Source organism: Cheilinus undulatus, linkage group 3 (assembly GCF_018320785.1).
Source record: "Cheilinus undulatus linkage group 3, ASM1832078v1, whole genome shotgun sequence".
NCBI classification, from domain to species: Eukaryota; Metazoa; Chordata; class Actinopteri; order Labriformes; family Labridae; genus Cheilinus; species Cheilinus undulatus.
Window position 1 is genome coordinate 24,806,491 of NC_054867.1, and position 13,016 is coordinate 24,819,506.

Here is a 13,016-nt window from a genome sequence, read left to right on the forward strand (position 1 = left end):
CCCACTATAATTATGAAGTGAAAATCTGATATTGTTACAGCCCTAATATTGACCATAATTGATCTATGTAAAATGAAGGGGTAAAACATCCAAGAGTGAGTACTTTTACTTTTACCGATAGTAATACATTGTTGTACAAATTTTATTTCTACTTATGTGCCTTTTCTGACTTAGGATTCAAATATTAAATTCAGCAGTATGACACATATCCAAAAATTATTTACCCTGAAGGGTATCAATCCATTTTTATAATTTCAGATCATATAAAGACACCATTTTTGGCCATCCTTCCATTTTTTGTGTGACCAGATCTTAAATGTTAATGCTATCAATCCATAAAGCTTGACCCAATTTGAAAGAAAAGTATCCTAACTAAGTAGCCCTGGGCAGTATGTTTTTATACTACGGACCCTTTAGCTGCAAGTTAATGTTATGCTGCTTTCACTTTAAAATGACATTTTTGTGGGTTTTGGTGTTATCTTCATTTTTTAATGTAAAGGTAGTGATTAGAAATATGCTTGGTTGATCTTTACTTGTCTGTCTAGATTATAAAGGAGAATGTTTTCTTCCAGTAATTCTGTGTTTGTGTGTGTTTGCTAGGGTACAGAGCGTATGATCCACGTGTCGGTGGACGGAGGTGAGGTGTGGAACATGGCTCAGCTTCCTACCGTCAACCACGAGCAGTTTTACTCCATCCTGACAGCCAATCAGGACATGATCTTCATGCATGTGGACGACCCCGGAGGTGAGGATGAGGACACTGACGGTGATGACTGACAGGGGAGATGATGATGATGACAATGTTTGTACTTCACAGATGATGCTGATGATTAATGATGTTTATAAAACATGATAAATTGTCCTTGAAAAGGTCCTGAAGCTACAAAACAGTTTCTTACAGTTGAACAGTAACTGTAACAGTCTGCTCTGAAACCCTAACAGCACAAATATTTTATTCAACACATCTCAAATAAAGTGCTCTTCTTATAAGTGACACTGCTTGGAAAAGTCGCTAAAGCTGCCATAATGAGTATCATCCAAACCTGTATGTGTGCTGTGTTTGCCAGACTCAGGCGTTGGAACTGTCTACGTGTCAGATGACAGAGGAACCGTCTTTTCCAAGTCCCTAGAGCGCCATCTTTACACTACCACAGGAAGTGAAACCGACTTCACTGTCATTGCTTCACTAAGGGGTGTCTACATGACAAGCGTCCTCTCAGAGGGTGGGTCAACATAGCATGTCATTTGTATCTACAAGAGATTAAATAATGCCTGCTTCATGAATATAATTTTGAAATTATTTTATATGAAGACTGCACACTGTGCCGAGTAATGTATTGAAATATTCATTTACTGATTTAATACAAAATTTTTTTGTTTACAAAAAGTGAAGATGCATTTATTCATGTGAAAAATAATTGGAGGCTAGTCAAGAAAGGTTGATAATTCTAAACTAAAAAGTGAACTAATATATGAATAGATGATTTCAAAATGTGTTCTATTTTTACAGATGGTGCTGTGGAGACAGTGATCACATATGACCAAGGAGCAAGATGGCAGACGCTACACAGACCAGAGAACAGCAACTGTGACGCTGAAACTTCCACGCGCGTAATATAACTATATGTATTGTTTATTCCAGTGGATCTCAGCTGGTGGGTCAGGACCCAAAAGTGGGTCATAAATGTGCTCCTTGAACACAATTGGACCAAAAAGTCAATTATTTGTTTAAAAAAATGCCATTTTACCCTGCCCCTTTGATTTTTCCACACTGTACTGTTTTTTTATTAAACAAACCTGATTGGCCAAAAAACATCAGAAATTTGGGCTGCAAATTCTCATTTCATATTTCTCATGGTCCTGAGGCTCGACCAGTTGAAAACCACTTGTCTATTTAGTACATAGGCTTTTCATGTCGATAAATTAAAGGTATAGATTGGTAATATCTGGAGTGTTTATGTATGTGATAAGGCTTTTATGGAGCTTTTGTTAAATATTTCCTGACTGTCTGTCAACAGTGAGTTTGTATCTCAGCTGCTTCTTCCCCTCATTCTTGTGTCTTACAGTGCAGACTGCACATCCACGCTTCCTACAGCACCACCATGAAGATGAACGTCCCCATGCTGCCTCTTTCGCAATCTAGTGCTGTTGGCCTCATTCTGGCTCATGGTAAAACAAAACACAAAAATACCCACAATCCTCTCAGTGGATGCCAACATTTCCCATCACTAACACCACTCCTCCCTGTTTCTCTTCAGGCAGTGTTGGGGATGCAGAGTCAGCTCTCTCTCCTGATGTTTATGTTTCTGATGATGGAGGCTACACATGGATGTTGGCTCTCAAAGGTCCACATCATTACGCCATCCTTGACTCTGGTGGGCTTCTGGTGGCCGTAGAGCACACCAACTCACCTGTCAACCAGATAAAGTGAGTGCAATAATAATAACATTAATAATAATAATAAACTTAATTTATATGGCACCTTTTACAAAGTGCTTCCCCGATCCCAAAAGGGGCAGACAAATAAGCAAACAAGCATAACAAACATACCCATAATAAATAACAGAACCAACATACCATATGTTAATTTACAAATTAAGTGCATACACACCATATAACAGAGGGGGGTAGAGATTCTAAAAACGCTAATCTGTAAAAATTTTTAGCAGCTTTTTAGAAGAAACTATAGATTTGACAGACCTGATGTTATCAGCGATATTGTTCCAAAGTTTAGGAGCTAACACTGCAAATGCACAACCACCTCTGGATTTAAAATTTGAATGAGGGACTGTTAGAAGTCCCTGATCAGATGATCATAGGTGCCGACTGCTAGAGTAACAGCTCAGTAATTCACTCGTATATGTAGGAGCTAGGCCGTTCAGGGCCTTATATGTAATTAATAAAATTTTGAAATTGATCCTTAAAGTACGTGGAAGCCAATGAAGAGATGCAAGAACCTGAGTGACATGGGAATGATGACTAGTATACGTTAATAATTTAGCTGCTGCACTTTGTCCAGGCCAAAGATGTGAAATAAAGGACTGAATGATGCCAGAGAAGAGAGAGTTACGGTAATCTAACAGGGAAAAAATCAGGGTTTAGATTGAAATTTCAGTATGTCTGAGTATGTGTATGCAATGATTTGTTTGTGGATCATTTATAACTCTAAATGAATATTTCTCCACTCTCAGGTTTTCCACAGACGAGGGGCAGTGCTGGCACACATATAACTTCACAAGTGACCCACTTCACTTCAGTGGGATGGACAGTGAGCCTGGCTCTCGCTCCATGAATGTCAGCCTGTGGGGCTACAGGAATGACTTCAGTAAATGGATCGTGATCACCATAGACTTCAGGAAGCTCCTCACCAGAGACTGTGAGTATGTGAGAATATGAGGCACATGGATGGTTGGTATGACAGAAGAGACTTAGAGCATGTGTTTTATGTTCATAAAGGTGCTGATGGAGACTTTGTGCAGTGGCTGTCTCATTCTGCAGACCCTAGTGGATCTAGTGATGGCTGTGTGCTGGGATACAAAGAGACATTCCTACGCTTGAGGAAAGGTTCTGTCTGCTGGAAAGGGAGGGACTACGCTGTGGCCAAAAAGTTGGCCCCCTGTCCATGTACACTAGATGATTATCATTGGTATGTTTATGCTCTACACCGATTTTTATAAAGTGTATTTTTATAATGAGTTAAGTTCAACTGTGAGATTTAAAGGATCAAACAATAAGGTTGTTCTTCCTGTACATGTATTTTTAACTTTTCCAGTATCTTTTGTTAAGAATTGAGCACAATTTTATCATAAGATAAAGTATTCTTAACACAATGATCGTTATAAATATTTGTGTCAGTTAAACTAAAGACCGGGCTTTTAAATTGATAAATTGTTACATCGTTTGTCTCTGTAAATTTTAAAGGATCCTTTTGCATTATCCTCACAGTGATTTTGGATATTACCGTCCAGAGAACAGCTCAGAGTGTGTAGAAGAGGAGGAGCTGAAAGGACGTCCTCTGGAGTTTTGTTTAAATGGGACCACAGAGGAACTGCAGACCAGTGGGTGAGGGTCCATGCCAGTATGGTGTTTCCTCTTTTTTTTCCCCTAGTGGTCATGAAGGAGGAAAGAACTCTAACTAACCAAAAATACAGCTGTGTGCACCATGATAATGTAAGTTTTAATGCATATGTCCCTAGCCTGATTTAGGGTTCTGCATACAAGCTACACTGTAGCCTACGCTCTGGGTCTGCATAGCCCTGAACCCTAAGCAGAGACCTACTCAGAAACAACTAATGTGCCTCCCAAGAATGTAAATTCAATTCAATTCAATTCAAAACTTTATTACAGACTCTAGGTCCAGAGAATAAAAAAGAACAAAAACCAAACAAAACAATACAAAACACATAAAAAGGACAGAACAATACATGCATGTTACCGTGACGGCACAATAAGTTAATGAATCAGATTCAATATAAGCACAAAAAATAAAATTACACTAAAAACAGGCATCTGTACCAGTGTTTCCATAGTGGAGACATGTATTTAACAGCACTATGTTTGATGTTTGTTAAGGCCAAAATAGTTTCATTCCCGGTGGAATCAAGTCGACACATGAATTTATACACAAGATTTCTAAAAAGTTACAGGCATACTGTGTGTATTATGGAGTGAAACACATGGCTGCAGATGACAATATAATCAGTCAAATATACTTTCAACATCCAAAAATATCAAATTTATCATCTGTGTCTCACAATGGCTAAACAAGAGCAAAGCATTTCCCTGCCCTTCGCCCAAGCTGATATACCAGCTATACTCTCTGTCTTCTCTCTTTTCTTCTCCGTAATAACTACAGTATAATCGACAGCTGCTCAGTATTTATCGCTCAGACACCAACATAAAATACTCAGTTTCAGTAGCCATGCTTTCCTTTATAAAAACAAGAAAACAAGCAGGAAATGTGGCAACAGTACATGGAACTGGCATAAAAAGTCCCACTGCCGAGTCTTGCAGAGGAGCACAGACATATTAGTGCAGAGTTATGTAGTGTTCACCACAGTGTAGGTCACTACAGTAAAGCTATGAGTAATACACCATGCAGAAGCATAAACTGGGTTATGATTCTTAATAATAAAGGCAGGCTCTTTTGAAAAAGGTGAAAAATTCACTTCCAAATTTAGCTTTAACACCTAGACTGTGGCCTGTCTCTTTTTTGTCTGTCTTTTACTTATTTATCATGTAAAATCATGCATCATTTAAACTGTACTGTGTAAAATCAGGTCCCTAATATTCCAAGAGGATTTCTATTACCAGTAACAAGCATTATTCTAAACATGTAGGTTTTTTAATTTCAAGAAGCTGCACTGTGTCAGAAAATGTAGTCAAGAATATTGGCAGCATTACTTTAAAAAATCCTTGCTATTCCTTTTAGAAATACTTTTTGGATGTGTTTCAAAACTTTCATTTTTCTCTCTCTTGATATTTAAGCTACCGGAAGATTCCTGGAGACCAGTGTGAGGGAGGTTTCCAGCCAGACAGGAAGGAGACAGACCTGAGGAGACTTTGCACCAGCAATGCCCTTTCCCGAAATTCTCCGGTCAGTTTTTATCCTTCTCTCAGAGGAACTGGGTGGGCTCATTCTATGATGTAGATGTCCCTGGTTCACTACAGTGGGAGAACCTCTGCTCTTTGGCACCAACAGCACAGCAGGTCATCTTTCTGGCTAAATATTGGACAAGTTTTATCTTACTTTCAACAATTGAATCCTCAAAAAGAAAGTTAATGTTTCTGTCTACAGTTATACAAGTATAAAGTTAGTTACACTGAAAAAAGGTTATCCTCACCCTCATCAACAACATTAAGCAAACAAATAAAAAATGCATAATCTCAGGTCCACTACCCTCCCCCCATTTTGGAGATGTCAAGTTCAGCTGTTTAAGGCAGCTGCACATCTGGCTTAAGGGCTACTGCAGCTCTAAGAACATCCCCTATGTGGACAATTTCACAACTTTGTAAAATAGACCAAACATGATGGTCTTCTTCACCCAAACCTCTCAGGATCTAGCCTTCCATCCATGAATATTGAGCTGACACTACACTCCTGTAAATCATTCACTGTATGACAGCCAACATACACCTCATCCTCTGTATAATGCCACTCCTCCTGTTAATAACATTCCAGTCAGAATCACTAATAGCCATTATAAACACCATAAGTCTATTTACTATACAGGTTATAATTCAGAAAATCTAATCACTATAAAACCCATTCCTCAAGGAAGTTCTACTTCCACAATTATACACAACTCAGGACCCCCACCCTTTAATCAGTCTGCTTTTAAATCTAGGAAGGAACTCGGTCTGATGCACTTAAATATAAGACGTTTGTGCAACGAGCTTAAATTAGACCAGTTAAAAATTCTTCTTTCACAGACTGATCCTGACATCCTGGTTTTAACTGAGACAGAACAGAGTTGGAAGAGGAGGTGGTGTGGCTGTGTATGTGAAGTCATGCCTATCTGTTACTCTTTAAAAAGGTGTTTCTGTACCCAGTTCCTTTGAATTTATTGCTTTGAAAATTACCATTTCAAGCAATAGTTCAGTCACTGTTGTTGGTGTCTACAGACCACCCTCAGCCACTTCTACTTCAGTCCATGATATAGCTGAATTACTTTCAGAGCTCAACAAGTCTGAATTACTAGTCTTAGGTGACTTTAATCTCAACTGGTTATCAGATTACTCAGATAACCTTAAAAGGAGATGTTGATGATCTAAATCTGGTACAGATTATCAATGAACCAACCAGATCTAATTTAAAGGTCAACATTAATTGATTTAATTTTGTGTAATAGATCTGACAAAATTTCTGCCTCTGGTGTTTTTGGTCTTGGATTAGGTGATCATTGTCCCATACTCTGTGTTAGGGGTGCTGAAATGAAGAAGTCAGGCGCAAGGATTGTTTTTAAAAGAAATTTTAAAGATTTCAATGAACAGGCTTTTCTTCAAGACATTACAGACAGCAATATAAATCATACCACAGAAAAACTGAATATGGAAGAGGCTTTTAAGCATTTTTCAAACACACTGCTTACTATTGTTGATGAACGTGCTCCTTTTAAAAAGTTCAGGATCAAAGATAGATGTAGCCCATGGTTTACCACAGACCTACCCTTAATGTTTAAGGAAAGGGATAAAGCCTGGGCTTTGGCAACGTGAACAGGGAGTACAGAGCACTGGCTGACTTTTAAACAATGTAATTAGAAATAACACAATGTCTATTCCGTCATGTATCATATCTAATAACTGAATCATAGACAAACCGGAACAGATCTACAAGCTTTTAACACTCACTTTGCTGCTGCTGGTAACCAGTTTGACACCGTTTTCTCTGGTTCTGCTTTAAACAGTCAGCCACTGTCTCATGCTCCCTCCACAAACCCTACCTTTCCATTTAGTTTGCAGCCCTTTACTTCCTTTGCTGTCAGAGAGGCACTTCAACATATAGCTTGCTTGAAAACTACTGGCCAAGATAAAATTGATCCTTTTTCTTAAAACCCTGTGCACCAGTTATTGCAGAGCAAGTTGCGCATTTGTTTAATCTTTCTATTTCCACTGGGGTTTTCCCTCAGGTCAGGAAGTCAGCACATGTATTCCCACTTCACAAGGGTGGTGATAAAATTGATCTCAGGACCTGTCGGCCCATTTCCAAACTGTCCTGTCTAGCTAAAATCTTGGAATCATTTGATTTGATGCGATTTTGATGCATTTTATTGGTTGTACTCTTGACATCATTGAAAATGAGGGAATACTCTCAATGATTTTTCCAAATTAAACAAAGGTTGAATGAATGAATGAATGAATTTTGTGAAGCCTTTGTTTCAGCAAGATCCCATAAATTGGTCTTGAAGCTGGAGAGGTGCCCATTCATGGACAGCTATGCCGTACTGTAACATCTCTCCATTAGAACATGTGCGCCGTAGTTCAACCTTTGTGTGTAACATGTTCAGTAACAGAGTTAAGGATGTAATTTCCTCTTGAGGGATTATTAAACTAAATCTTTCATCTTAGTCTGAAGTTATGATCTCTGCAGTGCTCCAGAAAAACTGTTTCATTTGGTGCACCTTTAGGTCTTTCCTGGAGAGCAAAGGCTTCACTGGGCATTTTTGTCACATTTGAAGGTGATTTCGTTCCCTCTGGATTTGAGTTTGATATCAAACATTTGTACTCACACATGCAGCTACCCAAAAATGTCCAGGAGTTGTGTCTGCACGTGTGAAAACACCTTTACAGCAGTTAAGCACCAAGTGTAAACATGGGCTTTTCACTTTCCATTTGTGCACACAGGGTTGTACAATTTCACCAAGATGGTCTGGCCATTCATCTCTGATGGCCACTCTCACAGACAGTTCATCTGAGACTCTGTATATCTCAAAATGGAAATGCACACCACAACTTGTGAAATAAAAAAACAGATTAAGCTTCCATTTAGGGTTAGGGTAAGGGTTAGGATACCAAAAGTTATAAGTTAGGACTTGACCTGCAAAACCTGATTACAAAACATTTAATAAAGCAGAGTAAACAGTGTGCTTACAGGAAAAAAGCTTATCCTCCATGAAAACAATCTAATGCAGACAGCTGCGTAAGCTATATGGGTAACGGAGCTACATAACTACCACTAAGATCACAAAGCAGCTATGTGAGCTACATATCTACATTTTCTCATAGCTAAGTTAGCTTTAGCAAGGTTTGCAAAGGCTCACTTTGCTAAAGCTAACTTAGCTACTACATTGGTTTATGTATTAAAGTTATTATGTATCTACTGTAGCTATGTTAGCTTCAGCCAGAGCTAACAATGCTAAAGCAAGCTACCATTCGTAAGTGTTTCAGGTTTCAACATGACTTTCGCAAAATAATCAAAATTAAACACATTTAAAATGTGGAATCTCACCTGCTGTGAATGAGCTCTATTATCAGAGGTTAATTTCATGGCCCGCAGTTTCTTAATGTTTCCATTGTTTTATTTTTTTGTACTTTCAACAGACCGAAAGCAGTTCAGCAAACACAGCTATCGTAGTGATTGTTGTCATAGCAATCCTGCTGACCAGTGCTGTTACAGGTGTTTGGCTGGTTAAGAAATACGTCTGCGGTGGAAGGTAAGTAACTCAGTTTAATCTCTCCATCTTTAAAAAACTGTAATTCATCTATGTGTGTTTCTAACGTGCTCTCCTGTCTTTATCAGGTTCCTCGTGCATCGATACTCTGTAATGAGGGAACATGTTGAGGCTGATAAAATAGAAGGAGTTGATGATGTTGACCCTCATTACATGGAGACAGGGAAAACACAGTACAACGAAGACTCAGATCAGGTATTGGATAGGTGCAAAAGGCCCTTATTACCGCCGCCAAGGAGGTTTTGTGATCGGCAGGGTTTGTTAGTTAGTTTGTTAGTTTGTTTGTTAGCAACATAAATCAAAAAGTCATGGACAGATTTTGATGAAATTTTTAGGAAATGTCAGAAATTGTATGAGGAAGAACTGATTAGATTTTGGGACTGATCCGGATCACCGTCTGGATCCAGGAGTTTTTTTTAAAGGATTCTTTACTATTGGGAGATAGGGCTAATGGCAGAGGTCTGTGCTCTCTGAGTGCTTTTCTAGTCTTTAGTCTATAAATACAAGTTAACCAATCTGTGCTTTTTGTGTCCCCCTACAGGACCTCTTAGAATAAGGTGATTTCTTCAAGACTAAACCTAATGCAGTCTTCCATGATGCCTGGGCACTCCTGTTGCTGATTAACTTCTCACTCTCCCTGTCCTCCTGGTGTCCAGAGGACTAAACAGCAACCTATTCTGCTTCCTTGTACCAGTTGAGGCTCCCTAAAAAATGCTTACTGTCAGTTTGAGAAGGGGGGTACAAACCCAGCACAGAACAAAAGAAAGCCTCTGAGATCCTGAAGAGCTTTTGTTGTTTCTGTCACAAAGAGTTTTGCAAAGACTGTTAAGTCTGAATATGTGCTCTGTTGTAAAAAGTGTGTTTTTATACTTTGACCTGAGGAAAAAAAAGGTTTTTCTTATTGTTATGCACTGCAGAAGCATAGTACATGGGCTCTGACATGGATATATAGACTAACAGATATTCTATAAAGTGTTAGAGAAGAGCACAGAAGATATAAATCAGTATTTTAGCTCAGAGATTATGTCTGCTGTCAGTTAGTTTAATACTAATTTTTTTTTAGAAGCTCACAATGTGCTGTTCTGTTGACTACGGCAGCCCTTTAAATATTCATTCAGTCAGTTTCACACGTCACTAAAATTGTGACTGTTTTATGTTTTTAAAAGCTACTCAATATGAATCACTTGTATATCATAATTTCCTTTAGTTTAGTGATTCCTGTAATGGTTGAAGAGTGTTTTAACTAGAAGTGTTTCTATTTTTTAGCATAAATAGTCAATTTTTTACAATGAAAAATAATCATAGATTCCAATCAAAGGAAGCTGTTTTTAATTAAAAGAGGCCCCTTTTATCTTATGCTGTTTTAAAATTTTATTTATAATTATTGTAAAATTGACATAGTTTTTATTGTAATTACAAATATATATCAACATTTAACTTTAAAGCTCCTGTGAAAAACTTGCTTTGTGTTGATTCCAGTGTCCCCTGCTGGCAAAGCTGTACATTTTGTCTTCTACACTTTGGTATTAATTAAAATAGTTCCAGCCCTGCGACTGACTTGCGACCAGTCCAGGGTGTACCCCGCCTCTCACCCAATGACAGCTGGGAGAGGCTCCAGCTCCCCCTCCTGTGACCCCGAACGGGATAAGCGGTATAGAAAATGGATGGATGGATAAAACAATTCCCACTTCCTTTCTTTTAACAACCAAATGTTCCAAATTAAGGAAAATATTCGCAAAAGCTGCTTATCTTACACCATACCCCCTGGCAGGGATTTTGGCTGTTAATAATAGAAAAATAGAAATAATTGTTTGTTGCTTATGATTTGCAGTACTGTGCTTAATGGGTCATGAAAAGGTCATAAAGGTATTAATTTCAGTCTGTTTCTCAACCAGCTAGAAACTGTTCACAGGAGTTTTAAGTTAAAGCATCCACTGCATTGTTGGTAGGCCCACCATTCAAATTAATGATTTGTTACTAAATCCATGGAAATTAAAGGAAAAAAATAGTCAAACTTATAACCATAATGAACTCCTAAAAATGCCAGCATAACATTTTTAGTGCCTTGTGAAACTTTTTGAATAGTTTAAAAGCGCCAGCAATCTTTGTGAAGGTGTCTTTTTTAATATAGTGCAGCTTCATGAAACCAATATCTTTGCTCCCCTGTATATGTGGTGAAAATGAAAGACTTGAATTATTGCCAAAGCACTTTTATTGTTGATTTTCTAATTTTAGAGAGATTGAAGAGGTAAAAGCTCATCATAGCCAAGCATTATATCAGTATGAAGGCATTTCTAACCTGAACCCTTTACTTGAATTGTCAGTTTTTTTGTTTAACAGGATGCACAAATATATATCGCTGTTGTGGTGATTTGTTTCTGTTCTTTGATTAATTTGATTGGTATTTCCTAATATCAGCCAACACCAGTATGCATGTGTCTAACAATTCTAATATCAGGTCTCTGTTGTGAAGGAGACCTCAGTGAGCATACCTAAATTAAATTGACTATACATGTAAAAAGCAGGCTAAATCCTGAAGGTTGGTCATTTTTAAGAACCGTACTGAATTGTTTCCATTGCCATTTCGGAAAGCAGAAAAATTGTAAAGCAGAAACACTTTGATGGGAAACACAAAACAGTTGCAGAGTTGCACCGATTCAGATTTTTAAAGCTTCCTTTAGCCAGTCTTATATTGGTGCATTTCAATCTGATTGTCCCACAGATGTTGCAAAATAGCCACAATGACAGAACTACCAAATGGATTGAGTTACATCTATTCTAAGTCTACACCTTTGCTGTTTATTTTATTTTATTTTATATTATTTTTTGTATGAGGGTGGTTGGCAACCATTTTTTGTTACAAAGTGTAATAATAGTATTTTTAGATACTTGCAGGGCTTCTTGCTGCAGCTTGATCTCTCCAGCAAACTCAATAATATCCCAGAGAATAAGCTATTGTAATAAGCTGGCCTGATGTAGAGGCATTTTCTCAAGGAATGTTGGGTGAACTTTGATATGAAAGCAAACTCATATGCTTGATGCTTCTTTATTTACACAACTGTTAATAAGAACAAACCCAGCTTTTAACTGGATTCAATTATATATTTTTGCACTGTACCTACCGATCTGTGAAAAAAATTACATTTGTTCTTCCTTGTGCATCAAATTTTTGTGAAGTATACGGGCCAGGAGTTGTGATCTTCATTCCATCCTGTTTCTTGACTGTTTGCAAGGATATCCGAGATGATTACCTTTGAATAAAACTATTCTGTAACAAATCTGCTTATTGACAGTGTGTATTTATTTGATTGAATAACACTAATCAAGGGTGGTTGTTTTTTCTAATGGCTTATACTTAATTAAAAGCCCAGAAAGAAGTAAAAGTTCAAAGCAATTTGAAAAAGTGTTTCCAGTTCATCTTAGCTATAACATTCTTGATGTAAAATGTGTTACAATTTTAAACGAATTATTAATTAATCATTGCAATCGATAATTATGCAGTGCAATACATTAAAAGTATAAAACCATTCAAAAAATTACAATGATGTGTCGCTGATGCTCAGTGTTATCGTCAGGGGCTGTCATCAATTTCAAATGAAATTTTAAACAAATGTTCCATTCCCTGTATCCATGTATTTCATACAGTCATCTTCTTTAAAGTCTAAATATTTCAGTGATATGATCACTAAACTTATGTTCTGGTGTCTAGTTTGACACACAATTCCTTAAACTTTATAACACTCATCAAGCTCTGCTCAGGATTACACTGTTTTTGTTGTGCAGACATTCAACGATCTACATATCCTATTACATCTGTACATAATAGTGCCTTTTTTCTTGTTTTGT

General features: G+C 37.6%; 1 protein-coding gene across 1 annotated transcript in view; it reads left to right on the top strand.

The window, feature by feature from the left end:
* LOC121507563 (sortilin-like) overlaps positions 1 to 12,448 on the top strand; it is a 34,319-nt gene extending 21,871 nt beyond the window's left edge. Inside the window, exons 9-20 of the mRNA XM_041783986.1 lie at positions 601 to 745; positions 1,068 to 1,223; positions 1,511 to 1,611; positions 2,067 to 2,169; positions 2,259 to 2,427; positions 3,192 to 3,376; positions 3,457 to 3,646; positions 3,946 to 4,062; positions 5,488 to 5,596; positions 9,040 to 9,152; positions 9,239 to 9,365; positions 9,712 to 12,448. Coding sequence (XP_041639920.1) covers positions 601 to 745; positions 1,068 to 1,223; positions 1,511 to 1,611; positions 2,067 to 2,169; positions 2,259 to 2,427; positions 3,192 to 3,376; positions 3,457 to 3,646; positions 3,946 to 4,062; positions 5,488 to 5,596; positions 9,040 to 9,152; positions 9,239 to 9,365; positions 9,712 to 9,726 — 1,530 coding nt within the window. The 3' untranslated portion in view covers positions 9,727 to 12,448. The remainder of the gene's footprint in view (positions 1 to 600; positions 746 to 1,067; positions 1,224 to 1,510; positions 1,612 to 2,066; positions 2,170 to 2,258; positions 2,428 to 3,191; positions 3,377 to 3,456; positions 3,647 to 3,945; positions 4,063 to 5,487; positions 5,597 to 9,039; positions 9,153 to 9,238; positions 9,366 to 9,711) is intronic.
* The last annotated feature ends 568 nt before the right edge of the window (positions 12,449 to 13,016 follow it).